General features: G+C 65.6%; 1 protein-coding gene across 3 annotated transcripts in view; it reads left to right on the forward strand.

Moving 5' to 3' along the window:
• VAV2 (vav guanine nucleotide exchange factor 2) overlaps positions 1-17,752 on the forward strand; it is an 88,327-nt gene that overhangs the window by 46,296 nt on the left and 24,279 nt on the right. For all 3 annotated transcript variants that reach the window (XR_005065044.1, XM_037036400.1, XM_037036401.1), the window contains exons 3-7: positions 4,246-4,304; positions 8,836-8,904; positions 13,929-14,031; positions 16,392-16,490; positions 17,287-17,355. Coding sequence is in view for 2 of the 3 variants with exons in the window: in XM_037036400.1 (XP_036892295.1) it covers positions 4,246-4,304; positions 8,836-8,904; positions 13,929-14,031; positions 16,392-16,490; positions 17,287-17,355 (399 nt within the window). In the remaining variant the exon portion in view is untranslated. The remainder of the gene's footprint in view (positions 1-4,245; positions 4,305-8,835; positions 8,905-13,928; positions 14,032-16,391; positions 16,491-17,286; positions 17,356-17,752) is intronic.

Here is a 17,752-nt window from a genome sequence, read left to right on the forward strand (position 1 = left end):
TCCCACATTAAGCACACCTGGAGCTCACCTTCGTACCTGCCGTGGGGGCGGCACTCAGCCTGTGGCAGCTGCTGGCTCTGTCATGTCCAGGGAGGAGGCAGGGAGCCTCCGCGGAGGGAGCCTGCATTCACAGACGCTGAGTGGCCCAGGGCCGGCCCACCCAGCCGGCTCCACCCCCAAAGCCACGTCCTGGTGGCTGCCTGGGCTTCTTGGCCTCCCCTGCTGCCTGGGACAAGGTCTGCGGTCCCGTCTGCTGCCGTCAGCGTCAGCTCCAGGGTGGATGAGCTGGCCCTTCAGGGTCCGAGCCAGGGCTGCGAGCCAGGCCCACGGCCAGATGGGCAAGCTGGGTCTGCCTGGGCTTGTCGCTGGTCAGACGCAACTGTGGGCCTCAGGGACCCCTCCCCAAGCCAGGAAGGGCAGCAGATGGGCTCCGTGGGGTTTGAGGGAATGAAGCCGGGCAAGACGGGGGCCGGGGCAGAACAGCGCCCGATACACGAGCGTGTTCACGGGGAGTGGGGCGCCCGTCGGCGTTTGTAGAAATCGGACCCTTCTCCCTCCTACACACTTTACAACCTGCTCCTTTCATTGCGGTGTTTGTGAAATGTCGGCGGCTCCCACGCGGCTCAGAATCCCACCGTGTGGGCGTGCCCACCTTCATTTTATTTCCCTGTTATTTTTCAGTCGGGCTGCTGCCAAGTCGTGGCGTGTTTGCGAATCGCCGCGGTGGGTACGTCTGGGGCTGAACACTCCACACGCCCAGCGTGTGGACTCAGTTGTCTGTAGCGACACCTCCCTGCTCCCTGCGGCCGTGGCCCCCCACCCCCGGGCAAGGTCTCCCTGTGGGCCGGGGCTGGGAGCGTCTCGCCCAGCACCCTCCCGAGGAGAGCCCTGGCGGACTGCTCTGTGGCTGTCCTCAGGGTGCTGGGCCCTTAGAGAGGAGGCTGGGTGTGAGGTCTCCAGGCTGCTGTCATGGACCCCCCCACGCATCTGGGGCTGGTGCTCAGCCCCGCCCAGCCCCCCTGGCCCCCAGCCCTGACAGCAGATACACGGGGACAGTAAGGCCGGGACCCCGGCGCTCAGGCAGCCTCCTCCCTGGGTCACAGGCCTGCTGTCCCTGGCCGAGCCTGGCCGGGGTGCATGAGTGTGAGCACGCCTGAGAAATGTGAGAACAGGCAGAGCGGTGGTGGGCAGGCACCCTGGGGCCTCGAGAGGGGCTGGCTCCCGGTGCCCTGCTCAGAGGGATTTGCTGGCGGCCACTCCAGGTCATCCTGGCCTCTCTGGGACCCGTTCCCCAGGCCGCCAGCCGGCCTCTTTCTTTATGTCTGGCAGCATTGGAAGCTAGAGTTGGGAGCCTGGCACGGGGGCCCCGCCCTGTCTCGGGGACCCACGGGGGGTCGGCAGCACCGGCATCATCAGCCCAGTGCTGGTAAGAGGAAGCAGTGAAGCCCCAGGGCAGGGGCCGGGGGGGCCTGGTTCTGGAACTGCAGGCGGGTGGGGGCTGCCCTGGACGCCACCCCTCACTTCCTGGGGTGCAGACCACGTGTTCCTTCCACAGAAATGCTTCCTGTCCACTCGGCTCCATGGCCAGCCTGCGCCCTTCAGGCCACCCTGAGCAGGACAGGGCTGGGACCGAGCCTGTGCTGTTGCCTGTATGACCCCGGGCCACACAGCTGAGCCACTGGGGCCTTAAAAATAAATGCGGATTCTCAGGCCCCACCCAGAGCCCTCGGAGCTGCTGGGGGGGTGGTCTGCCATCTAAAGCACCACCTGTGACCCTGAGGGAGCTGACGGGCTGCTGGCGTCCAGCACCTAGACCCGGTGGGAGCCAGGGTCAGAGTGTCTGCTGTCCGAGGTCGGGGACCCGGAACTGAGGCTGTGATCCGGGTCCAGGCCTCAGACCTCGACGCCCTGTCCTGGAGGCTGTCCCTCCCGTCCCTGGTCTGCGCACTTCTTATGAAAGGGGCAACAATATTAAAGGTCACGACGGGGGGGGGCACGGGGGGGGCACCGGGGTAGCACAGCCGGCTTCCTGGGGAGGAAGGCTTCCCGAGTGCTCTTTGTTCCCGTGCCCCCCCCCTCCCGGGAAGCTCTGTGGGCCCAGGTGGCCCGAGCCCGTTGTTCATGGGGGGGGGGGCCGGGGTGGGAAGGAAGGGCAGGTGTGTGTGTGTCTTCATTTTGTTGATTAACTGGGACGAGGCCGAGAGGCGGAGGGAGGAGCTGGGGAAATGTCATCCTTTGACATTTACCTTTCAGGCCAGAAGGGAGGGGCCTGATCTGGTCTCCAGAGCTGGTCTGGGGAAGCCGGCCTTCTGCGGGCAGTGCCCCTGCTCCTGCCCTTTCCCAAGGGGCCAGCCCTCTCCCCGCCTCCCCCCGGCTCTCCTCACTGCGGTCTCAGGGGTCCCACGTCTGTCCCCAGCGTCTCGGCTCCCCAGGTCCCCGGAGCCGGTTGTCCTGTGGTCTCGCACGGACTCCGGCTGGGAAGCACGTGGCCCAGGCGGGCGCCTGCGGGAGAGCTGGCCCGTCCAGCCTTGCAGAAGGAGCTGCGCTGTCTGGACAGGACCCTGGAGTCGGGCCCTTCTCAGGCCCCTGGTGACAGGTTCCAGCTCCCAGCCGAGTGGCTATGATATCTGGGCTGAGGCTGCTGTGGCCACTCCGGCCGGAGGAGCCGCGCTGGGCCCGGGGCCACGGGCCCACGGACACGTCGGGGGCCGTCTCCTGTGCCCGGTGCACTCTCTGGGGCTGCTCCCCCATCTATGTAGCTCCGCCTTCGCACTCACGCCAGGTGGGCAAACGGGCTTTGTCTCCTGTGTCCGCTGGGCCGCCGGTGCAGAAGGGCTCCTGGGGCGGAGGGGGGTGGCAGTTGATTCGTGGTGTCCGGCTCGGCCGGGGCAGGAGAGCGGCTTGCGTGCCCTCGAGTTGCCAGCCCCCAGCCCCTGCGCTAACACTTCCAGCTTCTGTCAGGTGACTAGGAGGGCAGATGGCAGCATCGCTCCGATGCCTGTTCTCTGTAAATATTTAGAGCTCTTAACGCCAAGAACAACATCCAATGCCCAGTCGCTCGTGAGAGAGCGGCCCGCCCCCCACCAGGGCTGCTGAGCCTGGGGCCTGGCTGGGCCAGCTGCACACCCAGCCAGCCCCTCAGGTTCACGGCCCTGTGGGTCCCGGGCCCTGGAGCACAGCGGCTTGCTGGCGGGCAGCACACAGTGGGCGTCTTGCAGGCTGAGAAACAGCCCTTCTGGCTGGGTCGGGCTTTGCCCTCGAGTTTTGAAAAATTGCTGCCAGGAGAGCGACCTAGAAGGAGTGTGTCCCGTCCAGGGCGCCTTGGGCAGGTGGCCCGGCCTGTTCTCCTGTCTCCAAACAAGTGCGTCAGGACAGGCCGTGGCGGGGTGCGGGGGCTCCCCAAGGCGAGGCCTGTGGAAGGGCCCCTGGGCTTAGCTCCCGGAGCGCCCCGCTCCCGGCAGGGTGTCTGGAGTTAGCAAGTGGCCCAACACGGGCCACGTTCAAGGTCTCTGTCCCCATTACACATTCATGTAAACACACCCAAGCACTGGGGCCGTGCACATACGAGCTCGCACACTCACAGAAGCATGCGCATGCCCGTGGACACACACATACGAACCCACTCACGCGTGCTCACACCACGAAGTCTCCCAGCGGGGGCTGGGCTCCACCTCCTGGGCGCCCCGTGAATCCTGGCGTGGGTGGGTGGGGAGCAGCTTCTTGCTGTGCCCGGGTGTCACACACTGCACCCCTCTCCCCGACTCTGTCTCCCAGGACCACCGGCAGAGCCTGGTGCCCCCTTGCTGCCAGTCATTTCGAGGATCTGTTCGATAACGTCCCTCCCTGTCTGCCCCCCTGGGGCTTTTGGAGCCGGGAGTGGGGTGGGTGCCACTGTCCCCTGGTCAGGGCCAGGGTGGGGCCTCAGCCCAAGGAGGAGGGAGGAGTGACCGAGGCTGGTCGCCGAGTGGCTCACAGCTCACCTTGTCACGAGTCTGCCAGTCTGGGGACGTCCTGCCAGGGCCCCTGTGCCCTTAGCCCAGCGGCCCTCAGGTATCCTCGCACCAGAATGACAAATTCGGTGCCATTGGCACGAAGCAGGTGTCCAGCCCAGCCGTGCTGCACTGGGCTGCTTTTCTCCCCGAGGTGATGCGGACTCGGCGTTCGGTGCTCTTTCCACGCGTGCCCGCCCTGCCGTGACTCTGCTTCCTCGTGACATGACAGAAGTGTCTCTCCGTCCCCCCGCAGGTCATCTCTGCAGTGTCCCGGCTGTCCCTGCACAATGTGGCCCAGAACAAAGGAATCAGGTAAGCCCCCCGGAGCGTGCGCCCCTCCCAGACGTGGAGTGTCCAGCGTCCCCCGCCCCATGCCGTGTCCGTGTCCTCGCTGTGACTTGCCCACGTGCTGTCCAGTTGCTGGTCAGCAGTGGCTGCTGCTCACGCACACCGGGCCACTGGCAGGCAGGGTGCTGGTGGCTGCAGAGTCCCTTTTGGTTTAGGTGATGAGGTCCGCAGGTTAACCCCGTCACAGACCGGTGGCCGAGGGTGGGGGTGAAGTAGCACTGGTTTGCAAAGACAGGAGGGAAGGGGACCTGCCCGCTTGCGGTCCCTCCGCAGGACGTGTCCACGTGGTTTTCATTCTGCTTAGAGCCCTGCAACCCCTGTGGTCTGACCTCTCCTCTCCGGCACGTGGAAGGGTCACACCGCCCGTGGGTGTGGGGAAGGGCAGCCCCACACGACCACAGGCCCTTGCCAATCCCGGCCCGCTGGTCAGGGTCAGAGAGACCTCTGAATGGGGACCAGGTTCTCGGCTGGCCAGGGACGAGTGTGGGAACGGCCCTTTCTGGATGTTTCGGGGGGAACGTGAGCTAGCAGGGGTGCAGGAGGGGCTTGGGAGGGCGGAAGCGCCCCCCCAGGTGTGAGGCGGGTTGAACTCTGGGGGGGCTTCCTCCTGTTGCATCCTGCTGTTTCCTGTGGGGCTGCTGCCCACCTGTAGGCTGGGGGTCCCCAGCCCGTGGCTCCCGGTGGACCTGGGCCAGCTCGGCCGCCCCTCGGTGTGGCTGTAGCTTCAGGTTCCACGTCACAGGGACAGATGCCATTGCCAGGGACTCACTTTACTGGTGGGTTGCGAGAGGACTAGAAATTCCAGTGAATTCAGGGTTAAAAACCAATGTCACACGATAGTCTGTTCAAAAGTGTTTCAAAAAGACACATTAAACACTTACGAAAGAATATTTACGGCGAAGGGTGTGAAGAATGACAACCAAACAGACCCTCTGTCCCCGCATGGGCGCAGGTCCCAGAACATCGCCGAGCCCTGGTGAGGGCTGGAGTCGGGGCAGCTCAAACCCGTCTCACCAGAACCAGAGTGTCGTTTCCGGACGCAAGGCCAGAACCTGGTTTTTCTGTTCTGTGCTTCCCAGAAATGCCAGCCCGGCCCCTGGCCCTGGCCCATGGTGACGTGCGGTGCCGTGGCTTCACTGCCGGCGGCTTTCAGCACATTCTTCAGCTGCAGGCGCCTTGCACGCCGCGGTGGCGGGACGAAGAGTGTGCCACAGATCAGTCATTTTATCTGCTCTTCGTGGTCCCTCCTCTGAATGCTTTCACCCTCCTCCCTGCCCTGCCCCCCGGGGGCACGCGGGCAGCCTGCCTCTGTGCAGACGGGGCCTCCGCCTCCCTGGGGCTTCACTGCTGGAGACCAGCCCCTGCGGGGGCTCCGAGTGGGGTGCAGCTTCGGGGAGCTGTCCTGCCCTCTGATGGGTGTACAGCCCCTGGAGTGGGGGGGTGCCGCCGCTCCTGGCCTTCTTGCTGCAGTCCACTCATCTCCCATGGCCCTCACACCCCGACCGCCCCAGCGCTGCCGCCCAGGCTTCGCTCTGACGGAGGGCTTCGCAGGAGGCGGGGGCAGGGGCAGAAGCACACAGGGAGCCCTCAGGCCCACAGGTGTGACGGGGAACCACCCTGTTTCCTCTCACGCCTGGGAGCCCCTGGGCAGCATGTGGGCGGGGGGGGCAGGGGTACGGCCTGGCGCTACCTGCCCCCCCCCCCCGCCCCATGTCGATGGCCCGTCTGCACTGGGCGAGGCTGAGGCAGTCTGGTGACCGATGGCCGCAGTAGCAGGAAAGCCGGTTTTCCAGGTGCAGCCCTGGGCTCCCAGGCCTCCCTGCCAATTAGCGGCAGAACCCCAGTGGCTTTTCAGTAATTAACGGACCTGCTGGGCCCCGCAGGCCACACTTTCCAAGTGCCGTTTAGGTTGGCCTGGCTGCAGTGTCCTGGTCCTTGGTGCTGGTCTGGGGGGGCTGTTGGCTGGGCTGCCAGGGTCCCTCCCACCCACGCTGGCCTCTTCCCTCTGCTCGGCTCCTGCCCCGGGGCCCCCGTCACACCTGGTGCCAGGCCCTCCCACTGCCCCAACACAGAGAATTCTGAGGCCAGTTTCAGAATAGGAAACTGAGGCCCAGCCAGGGGTGGGGGGCCCGCCCCGGGGCCCTCAGGTAGCGTCAGGGTGTAAACGGAATTCCTGTTGCCCGTGATGGCCAGGATCCGGGTGGCCAGCTCATCTGGGTCAGCACTGGGTGCGGATGGGATGGGTGGTCGCCCTGCAGGGATGGGTGGCCTCTGGGGCTGAGTCTGCTCTTGGGGGCTGGTCTTGCCCTCCAGGATGGGAAGGGTGGGCACCGTGAACCTTTGAGGCATCTCAGAGAAGCCCTGGGGACAAGGAGCAGCGCCTGCTGTTGGGGCCCCAGAGCTGGGGCCCGGCTCGGCCTCGTCCCTGAGCCTGTGACACAGGGCAGCCCCGGGGCCCAGCTCAGAGCCGGGGCTGGGAACCCACGATGAAGGGGAGGAGGCGCTGGTCTGGAGGAGTGGTCTGAGGCCGGGGCCGCGCCCCCACTGGCGCCAGGCCCTGGCGGCCCCTGGTGCTGTTTTCAGGTCCTCTCTCTCTGGCCAGCGACTACTCTTGCCGCGGGCACGGGGCCTGTGGCTGCCTGCCCAGACTTGGGGGCTCTGCTGGGCTTCCAAGCTCACGTCAGGCTGCCTGCTTCCTGCACAGGTACCCCTTAGTCCCCTCGGTGGGGTGGGTGGGAAGCGCGGCTTCCCAGAACCTGGGCACAAGGAAGCCCGTCCTCAGGACCGGCCTGGACAAAGGGAGCCCTGGGGCTGGGGCCTGGGTGGCCGTGCCCGGTGCTCGCCCACGACTGTTCACCGGACAGACAGTTCGTGGCACTGGCTTCTCCCCTCTCCCCTTAGAGAGCTGATCAGCACCACCACTGATGTGGGGGAGCTGGGGGTGGGGGCAGCACAGTGGGGTCAGCTGGCTCTGAGGCAGGAGGGGGACCTGGGTCGCGTTGCAGAGTGGCCACCAGGTCCCGCCTCCCTAGCCCCTTCTGGGCTGTGCGCTACGGGGGGAACCTGGCCCCAGAACCTGCTCCAGTGTGGAAGTCGAGGTTAGCGTGGTGAAGTCACGCCTCGGCGGGGACCCGAACGCCTCTGCGCGATGTCTCATACCCGCTTCTGAAGGCGCTTCCGTGAATCGGATTTAAAGCTGCCACTTCCGGTTTCTGGGGAAGGAGGAGTTTGAGAGTACTTGCCATCCACCGGTCTGTTCACCTGTTCCCTCCCGGCTAGGCCACCCCTGTCTTCCCGGCCACCCCTTCATCCTTACACCCTCCCCACCCACCATTCATCTCACCTGCTCGTTGGCCCCAGATCCAACCACTCTCCCACCCACCTGGCCTCTCAGACACCCTCTGTCCATCCTCCTGCCCGCCCACTCACCTGTCCATCCATCCACCGTCTGTCCATCCATGCATCCATCCATCGTGTTCTGGCCACTGTGGGAAGTGGAAGTGGACCCCGTGGGGACTGAACGGAGGCTTGAGGGGTGAATGAAGACCTGGCTGAGTGGGGTGTGGAGTGGCCTCCCCGACCTGGGGCGTGCAGCCCTCTCGGGGCAGCCCCGGCCTGCCACCCCTGGTAGGTGGTCCCCCTCTCCTGCTCCACCCACCCCGGCTGTAGCCTGCCTCTGGCTGTGTCAGTAATGAACTGGCCTTGCAGCTGTGTCCCCCAGGGGATCGGTGGCCCCGGGTCGGGGGCGCACTCTGTGGGCACCAGTGACGGTTCTGCCTTCCGCGTTCTCCGTGGGCGAGGGGGCGGGGAGAGCAGCCACCCAGCACCCCGCAGGGACACAGGGGAGGGGGAGGAGGATGGAGTGAAATGCAACCACGTAAGACCAACTGTTTTTAAAGAGAGACGCAGAGTTTTAAAACTCCTTCTGGTCCGTGTTTAGTGAGCAGCCACGGCGGTCTGTCTGTTGGCCGGAAGGAAGACCCTGAAGTGCCTGGCTAAGGGGCCCTTAGGGGTAGTGTTTCCTGGTCCTCACCTGAGGATGTGTGTGTTGATTCGAGAGGGTTGGGGAAACAGTGATGTGAGGAACCTGGATTGGCTGCCTCCTGTCCTGGGGGTCGAACCAGCGACCTTCTGGTGGACGGGACGACGCTCCAGCCACTAGGGCCACCCGGCCAGGCAGGGGTTTGTGTTCTTGCTGGTAGAAGACAGCCTGGGTGAGGCTGAGGGTGAGGATGGTCAGGGAAGGGAGAAGCCACAGCGACCGTGGGGGCTGGGCGTGGCCTGGGCGTGGCCTGGGTGTCCCGATCAGGGCGTCTGCCCGGCTGGGTCAGCACACACCCCAGGGTCGCCCAGGCCCGTTTCCTCCCACAAGAAGCCGACAGAAGCCTGTGGCTCCTCTGCAGAGCTGGGGGGGGCGGTGTGGTGGGGGACAGGTGGAGGGGGGCGGCGCGGCGGGACACCGGACCTGCTCACCTCGCTGTCACCTTCCCCGCAGGCCTTTCCCGTCTGAGGAGACCGCCGAGAGCGATGACGACGTGTACCGCAGCCTGGAGGAGCTGGCCGAGTGAGGAGCGGGCTGGGCGGTGGGTGGAGGGGCGGGGCTGGGGCGGGACCTGGCTTCTGCACGCTTCCACTCAGACGGGCATTTCTGCACCTCACGCCTCCCTCCACGTCTGGAAGGGCCCCCAGCGTGTCTGGAGGTGACATGGGTGTGGTCTTCCTCCCCGGTCCCCAGTCCCTGGTTGAGGGAGCCTCTTCTGCAAGGCTGCAGGCAGAGCACTGCATGGGAGTTGGAGGCCCGGAGGTTTCTGGAGCGCGGCCCCGGGAACATAGGTCGAGAGGGGGCTCAGGCGGCCTGACCGGGCGGGCTTGGGCCCCAGACCAGGCCACTGCAGCCACCGGGGTGTCTCTCGTCTTCTCCTGTGTGTCTGCTTCCCCCTCTCTGTGAGGACCGCCTTTGCTGCGCCCGCAGGTGGCCAGGCCTGGCCGTCCATCCCGGGCTACTCACCTCATGGTTTCGGAGCCCCCGGGGACCACTGGGAGCCCTTGAGGGACTCTCTCGGAAGGAATCCTGCTGGGCCAGCTGCGGTCGGGTGGGATCGTGTGGCCTGCTACTCCAGGAGGGGCCGGCAGCTTCCCTGAGAAGGGGCCGTGAGGGGGAGGCAGGGGAGCCCCGTGCTGCAGGAGGGGGGCCTGGGCCCCAGGAGAGACGGGCTCGCCCAGGCCCGGGGCAGCCCCCGGGGGCTCTGAGCTGGCAGGCCACTGCCGTTGGGCCAGGGGGGGAGCCCTTCGCCGGCTCCCTACTGAGTCTGGGCCTCGCTCCGGCTTGACAGTGAACTTGTGGGGACCCTGATAAATGGCAGCTGCCCACTCTGACCAGTCTCAGAAGTCAGAGGGATTTCGAAAAGGTCCCCGCCAACACGCGTTCCTCGGAGGTGTGGGGCTGCATGTGGCTTGTGGCTCAGGCCCCCTGCAGGGGTGAGGAAACCGAGGCCCGGAGAGGCCCAGCGGAGGGCAGTCTCCCGGGGTGACGACCTGTGGCCCCCAGCCTCCTTGGCCCTGTTCCAGCCTCCTGCTTGCCCGGCCTGGGGTGGGACTGTGTCCCGTTCCCTCCTCGGCATTTTCCACCTTCTCGCTCGCCACGTCCGGGCCCGAGGGTCTCCCTGTCTGGGAAGCGCCTCACACTCCACCCGCCCCAACGAAGTAGCAGGACCCGTCCTCACGGTGCCCCGTCCCCAATGCTCAGTGTCCACTAGAAATCCTCAGACTCGAGAGCACCGCGGAAAGTGCGGCCTGTTCCGGTGAACACGGAGTCGGTCGGAACCGAGGTCGACGACTTCGATGCTGCCATTCACAGCTCTGTCCACACCGTCAGGAACCGGGAGGGAAACCGCGCCCCAGGAGGGGACAGATGGGAGCAGGGGACAGATGGGAGCAGCGCGGGAGAAGCTGAGAAAGGGGCCCATGTGGGAGAAGCCGGGACGCGAAACGCACAGTCTAGGGCCAGCCTCCGATGAGCGGGAGCACGCCACGAGGTCTACCCCGGCTGGGACGGGGATCCCGGGAGAGCAGAGGGTGCGGTAGAGAAAAAAACGGAAAATTGAGGGGCCCCAACCTTCCCAAACTGCAGCCCCCCAGAAGGAAACTGCTGAATGTCGCCGAGGGAAATGAGGGAGGAACCGGCAGCTGGGAGCCGGGGCTCTGCCCCTGGACCGGAAGGGGGTGTGTTGGGGGTTGGCTGTCCCCCGGGTGCACTGTGGACTCGATATCGTCTCTGTTAGGGCCCCAGCAAGACTGCGGAGGTTCTATAAAAACAAAGCCAGAGAAGTTAAACTACCCAGCTTCAGGACTTTGTACGAAAGTAATGAAAAAACAGAGAGGCACGAGCAAGGAGGGCCGACGAGGTCCATGGACCAGATAAGAGACCCACAACAGACCCACACCTCTGAGTCCCCCGGTGTTTGTCAAAGGGTCCTCGGCAGTTCAGGGGGAATGCAAGTTTCCGGCAGACCACCCAGGAACACCCCCGCCCCCCTCGCACCAGCCCTGAGTCCACTGGAGCCTCGTCGGAGACCTGCGTGAACGCACCACCTCGCGGCTCTCGGAGACGCTGCCGGAGAAAAATCCCTTGGGAACTGGGAGAAAGCAGAGATCTCTCACCCAGCACTAGGGTTTCCTCGCATGCGGGGCGGAGTCGGACCACGGAAGACACAGTCGAGAAATCCGATGTTGTGAACACGACGAATGCACTCTTATCCAACGATACCGTGGAGAAAACAAGTAGCCAAACCCAGAGCCTGGAAAAAAGTTCGCAAAACGAGCCTGACAAGGAACGTTCACCCAAAGTCATAAAGAACGCCTAGAACCCCGTACGTGGGACGGCAGCGCACTTGTAGGTGAGGCCTTTTGCAGAGGGAGATAGATCAGCAAAGACCCTAAGTCCGTGGGCGCGCCCTTGACCCCGCTGCTCTTCAGGGAAACGTGAAGGGAAGCCGCTGTGCCGCTGCGCTGGACAGCCAGCTCGGGCAGAAACGGGGACGACGCGCCCGGCCAGAGCTGCATGCCCGGCTGCGGGGGCTGCGGGAAGAGCCCTGGGCCACGGCTGGAGTCACCCTAACCACGCCTCCCCAGCTTCACTCGTGGGCGCGTTGCATTTCCAAAGGCCACGAGTGCACACGTGTGCACACACCCACGTGCTCACAGCAGCTTTTATTTACAATAACCCCCACGTGGAGGCCACCCAGAAAGGCGCACCCAGAGGGGGCTGACGACAAGGGGTGGCCTGTCCACGAGGTGGGCAGTGCTCGGTGAGAAAGCCCAGTGGGCTGCAGACAGCAGCGGCTCGGCCGGACCCCCGAGGCCCCAGAGACGGGGTGTTGGGGGAACAAAGCCTAGTGCAAAGGGGCCGCCCCCTCCTTCAAGTGCCAAAGCTCCTCTCTGGGGTCCTAGTGGCAAAGCTGGTGCCTGTCCCGCCCCCACCCACGGTCAGTTGGTGGCCCCAGGTCTCTCTGACCCGCTGTGCCTGCTTTGGAGCTCAGCCCGCTCAGGTGCTTGGGAGGGAATGCGGGGCAGCTGGTGCCCCTGAGGGAGACGCACAGGATGGGAACACGCTCCCCAGAAGATCCCTGAGGTCTCAGCCAGCACCCCCATGGGGCGCCAGCGCCCCCTCTGCGTGGCGAGAGCGTGGGCTCGGGGAAGGACAAGAAGTTGTCTGGAACACTGGTGCTGGTGGGAGCCCTGTGAGGGGGGCCTCGTGCGGGGCCTCGTGCTGGCAGTCTGGTGTCCCTGTGCGCAGCGACCTCGAGGTCCTGTTCTGGGCCGACTTTCCGTCCTTTTCATCAATGTCGTCATTTCTTAAAATGTTTTACCTGTCATGCTGTGGTAGCGTGGCTGGTGAGTGGGAGCTTCACCCCGTAACTGAAAGACTGGGGGTTCGATTCCCAGTTAGGGCTCAAACCTGGGTTGCGGGTTGATCTCTGATCCGGGCGCGTATGATTCCTGGGTGCGTACGGGAGGCAACCAGTGCATGTGTGTCTCTCTCTCCCTCCCTCTCCCTGTAGAAGCAATGGGAAAGTGTCCTCCAGGGAGGATTAAATAAATATATTTAAATATTGGGGCCCCCGCCCCCACGTCCTTCTACAGCCCCCCAGAGCAAAGCCACTGTCCCCAGACGGGATGAACAGCCGCATCTGCGTCTGAGGGAGCAGCAGGTCTGCCTGGCCCCTGCATGGCCCCACTCGGTCACAGTTTTCGACAGCGGCCGTGTCACCAGGCTCGCTCTGCTGCCCCACAAACCCTGGGCGTCCGCACCCCCGGGACCCGTGGGCGGAGCTCCGGGAGCTGCTTCCTTTGGCCCGCTCCCTCACACCTGGGTGGCGTGAAGTTTCTATCCAATAGCAGCTTCCTTCCCACCCCCTGCTCTCCCCACCCAGAGCCCCTCCCCCGCCACAGAGGGAGGTCGGGGTGCGCTGCCCACGGCCTTTGAAATGACAGCTCATATTCAAAAGCTGGGTTTGGGGGGACCAGGACCCCATTCCTAAGCGCTGCTGGGTATCATTTCCAACCCCCCTCCACGTGTCGTGGCTGCCCCTCGGTGTGGAGGGGGCTCCCACGGTTCCGTTCCTTCTAGATGTGAACTTTGCGGGCCCTGCTTGGACCCCAGGCTGTGAGGTGTGTGCTCCCACCTGGGGCTGGCCCGGCCTCCAGGGTGAGACGGCCTGAGCGCAGTCGCCCTGAGGGGCGGCCCCACGGGCGGCCCTGGGCCTGGGCGGGTCCTGCCCCTGAAGCCCCAGGGTGACCCCCAGGGGGCTCGTCCTGGCCACGGGGGCTGCCGTGTGGTTGGATCGGCTCATTGGTGGATTTGGTGAATGTTTGCTGAGCACCTGCTCCGTGTCAGGCGTGGCGAACAGGAGGGATGGGGAGTTGGGTTTGTCCGGGGAAGAGCCAGCTTCCTCCACAGTCAAGCACAGATAATCGGAGGTGCAGCGCGGGGCGCGCCTCGTGGGCGGTGGCAGACTGGGCGGGGATCCTGGAAGGCCCCCCGGAGGAGGCGCCCCTGGCCGGGAAGAGGCAGTGACTTGTCGGAGGGTCTGGGCCGGCCGAGGGCTGCAACTGTGTCTGCAAATCACAGGTTAAGCGGCGGTTTCCTGGGCACTCGTTTGGGGAGGTGCATCCGGGACTCCGGTCCCCTCTGCTCCCGCGTCCTTACCCTGCGACCTCTGCACCTTGACCTTCACCCTGGGCTGAGCCCTCTGGGCCCCAGGTCGCAGGTGTGGGTGGGGCCCAGCGCCTTTGGCGGAGGGTCTCCCCTACCCAGCTCCGGACCCCAGCGTTCATGGGCGGGGGAAGCGCAGGGTGTCCTGCACCTGCTGGACCTAAACTTGCAGGCGCTCCGGCGCAGGTGTCCGCTCCATTTTATGGACCCGGGGAGCTGGTGGCTGAGAGGGAAGCTGGTGGCCGAGTGGGAGAGCTGGCGGCCAAGTGGGGGAGCTGGCGGCCGGGTGGGGGAGCTGGTGGCCGAGAGGGGGAGCTGGTGGCCTCCCCGCTCGGCGCCGCCCCCTTCCCTCTGACGGCTTCCCTCCCGCGCAGCGAGCATGACCTGGGGGAGGACATCTACGACTGTGTCCCGTGCGAGGATGAAGGTGACGACATCTACGAGGACATCATCAAGGTGGAGGTGCAGCAGCCCATGGTAAGCTTCCGCCCTGCCCCCGCCGGGCCCCCGCCCACCTGCGCACCTGGGCTTTAGACTTGGCAGAGCCAGCCCAGTGCCGGGCTGCGGAGGGTGGGGACCACCACCCAGGGCCCCTCGTCCCCCTGAATCTCCTGAGGAGCCCAGGGGCCAACCCGATTGCCACTGTGACCTTCCACGATGCGTTACCGGGGATTGTCCCTGAAGGACACGGGGCTGTGGGCCTTTCCCACCAGGTGTGGTAGCCCGAGTGCTCCCCTCTCGGGCAGGGCACAAGCCGCCTCAGCAAGCCGGCTGCGTGTCTGCTGTGGGGCGAGGGCGTTCACTCCCCAGCAGGTGGCCCTCAGGGTGCTCCTCGCCAGTGTGGGCGGGTTGCCCACAGGTGCTGTGCGGGAGATGGGGGTCCTGCTCCCCAGGGTGGGCCACGGCCCCTCGGGGCCCCGAACTCTGGGGGGTGGTTGAGGTGCCTCTTGCCAGCCCCGGAGGCTTTCGATGCCCTTGGTTCACTGAAGAAAGGGGGCCATTTCTCGAAAAGCGCGTCGCGGCGTTGCCCTTTCTGCGGCGGCGCCAGCACCGCGGGTGGGAAGACGCTGGGAGCAGCCCGGCTCCGGCCAGGCCTTTCCGGAACAGGCTGCCGGGCGGCGGCGCTCACAGCCCCCAAGCTCAGCTCCTGAGAACGGGTCTCTCATTTTTGCCCCGAGGTCTGAGGGTGGGTTCCCTGCCCCACTATCACCAGGGGTCTCGCCATGAGGAGCCGACTGTGGGGGCGCCGGGGGGTCTGCCCTCCGTGGGCAGCCAGGCAGTGGGGCAGCTCTGTCCCCGAACCTTCCCGGGGTGTCTGCAAGGGGCTGAGAGCCCCTGCTTCCTGCCCCGGGCGCCTGGCTAGGCTGCCTGCACTGGGCACCTCGCTCCCCAAGCCCTCGAGGCGGGTGTGTGCTCATTAGCCTGGGGTGGTCTGGATGGTCCCTGGACCCCAGGCCATCCAAGCTTCTGAGAGACCCCTGAATGTGTCTGGCCTGCAGGGACCCTACAGTGGGCACCCCCAGAGTTCTCTGCTGTCCCTGGTCCTGAAGTGCACAGGGCAGGACCTGGGGCACTGGGGGCCAGTGCCCGCCTGCATCCTGGGGACAGGATGGTGCGTCACTGACCCTGCTCTGCTCACGAGCTGTCCTGTCCACGAAGGCAGGGCGGGCCTTTTGCCACGTCCTCCAGATAAAGCTGCCAGTCCTGTTTCATCCCTTGTCACGTCTGGGGCTATCGCAGCAGCCTGAGTGGGAGGTAGCGGGGATGGTGACTTTCGCAAAGGCAGATGAAGCCCCAGAGGGTGGCAGGTGTCCCTCTCGGAGGCCAGACGTGGGAAGCCCAGCGTCAGCTCAATCCCGGCGCTGCCCCTCACCCTGCAGGCCGGCGGCCACCCCTCAGGGCGCAGGCTAACCGCTTGTGAGCCTCTGCGGGCTCCTCACCCCACCCCCGCCACAGCGGGGGTAATGCACCAGCGCCGCTAACCGGGTCTCTACCGTTTGTTTCCATGCTCTCAGATTAGGTACATGCAGGTAAGCACAGCCTGTGCCGTCTGCCTCCTCCTCTGCCGGCGGCCGTGGGCCCGAGCTCCGTCCTACCCACAGTTTCAGGGAGACCGTGGGCCCCAGCCTCCCCACGAAGCCCTGAGTGGGGGCAACGGCCCCGGGAAGGGCAGGGCTGCCCCCTGGGAGGGAGCCTTGGGGGCTCTGGCTGAACCTGGCCCCTGGGGCGCGTGCCTGGGTGGCTTTGCAAAGCTGCAGCCCTGAGACCCTGGGCCTGTCTCAGAGGAGCGTGGGGTTGGGGTGCGTGTGAGCCTAAGTGTCCTGGCACGTGGCCCAGCTCCATACCCCCAGAGGCCACCACCTCCCTCCAATAGTCACACCACCCTCCTGCCATGGACCCAGCCACCTGCCCCCACCCAGAGATGGGGCAGGCTCTGCCGCCTGCCCCAGTGACCCCTGATTAGAGGCCAGTGGACACTCAGAAGCCCAGCCCTGTGAGAATTTGGTGTCTTCCTCTGAAACACTAACTAGCCAAGGCAGGCACAGCCACTCAGTGGGCTGACATGGGTCTTCAGGGGGCTTGGGAGCTCTCCCTGTGCACACAGTAGGTGCTTTAAGCAAATCACACCTGCTCTGTGTCCTCCCTTCTCTGGCACTGCCACCTGGGGTTCTCTGGTTCGTTCCACGTTGTCCCCTCGAACCTCGGTTGCCTCACCTGTAAAGGGAAGGAGAGGCCTCGGGCCCCCGCTGTCCCCCTCGGGTCCTGCTGTGTCACACCCGGCTGTCCCACGGCCAGGGCTGGTAGCGTCACTGCTCACAGCCCGTGTCACCCTCTAGAAAACGGGCATGAGCGAGGACGACAAGAGGAACTGCTGCCTGCTGGAGATCCAGGAGACGGAGGCCAAGTACTACCGGACGCTGGAGGACATCGAGAAGGTGGGCGGGAACTCGGGCGGTGGTGGCAGGTGGAGACCTCAGTGGGCCTCTCGCTGGCTTTGCCGTCGGGCAGCCCCGCGATCCACCAGCGCTGAGTGGGCTGAAAAAAACAACATCGCTTTTAAGAGGGAACCTTCCTGGCTGGCTGTTCTTTGGTTGTGGGTCCGGCCCAGTGGGGCTGTGAGGGGGACACCTCGGTGGGTCCCTCGCCATCGAGGACGCCGTGGGGCCTCCGGCTAGCAGTCCCTGGATGTTCTGTGGATCCAGGTCTGGCTCCGGCCTCTGCCTCCCTCCCCCGGCAGCCCCACCCCTTCGGTGACTCCCAGGCCCTTGTCTCCTGCATGTGGCCCAAGTTCATGAAGGAAACTGGCGGGCTGTGCGCTCTCTCTCCCGGCTAGAATGTGGCCTTTGCTGGCTGGTGCCGACCGTGTGTGACATGGCTGAGGGGTGCCGGGGCCTGAGCACGCTGAGGGCGGGTCTGGGGGTACAGCCAGGAGCCGGGGCTTGGGCCTGTCACCCCCCAAGATGCACATGGCGTGGTGCCCTCACCTCAGGGATTGTGTTTCCACCCATGTCTCAAATGACGTAGCCACGCTCCCCTCGGTCGCCACGGGGTTCAAGGCCAGCGCCCTGAGGAGTGACCCTCGGGGGCTCTGCCCCTGTAGTGGGAGTGAGTGCTGGGTCCCTGCTCAGGCCCACCCAGGACGGAGTCCGGATCCCCCAGAAGGCTCTTGGGGAGCCGAGTCCTGGCCAGAGGCAGCTCCACGGGGCTGAGACGTTGGGCGCTCTCTTCCAGAACTACATGGTGCCCCTGAGGCTGGTGCTGGGCCCGGCAGACGTGGCGGCGATCTTCATCAACCTGGAGGTGAGCGTCTCGCCCCCAGGGTCCCGGGGCGCTGCGTCCGGGCCCAGGTGCGGGGGTCCTGGCTGAGTGGTGTGCTGGTGGCTGGCAGGTGACAGGGGCAGAGCTGCCCCTCCCTCCCGGACTTGGGATTGAGGGGCCGGGAGGACGCCCCGCCTGCCATCTGTGCGGCCCATGGGGCTCAGACAGACACGTCTCGGGAGAGGCGTGAGGTTTGGGCGGCAGCTGCAGAGAAACCTGGCCCCCCGCCTTTCCCCCCGGCCCTTGGAGCAGAGCCGGACATGGTCCCTGGGAGGCCGTGCCTGTGGGAGGGTCCACCCTGGCGTGGTCAGCACACCAGGCCAGGCTGGCTCGAGGCCACACCTGGGGGGCTACCTCCACACTGCCTGGCAGCTACGGG

This window comes from Sturnira hondurensis, unplaced genomic scaffold (assembly GCF_014824575.4).
Source record: "Sturnira hondurensis isolate 20B ecotype Veracruz unplaced genomic scaffold, ASM1482457v3 Scaffold0022908, whole genome shotgun sequence".
Classification (NCBI taxonomy): domain Eukaryota; kingdom Metazoa; phylum Chordata; class Mammalia; order Chiroptera; family Phyllostomidae; genus Sturnira; species Sturnira hondurensis.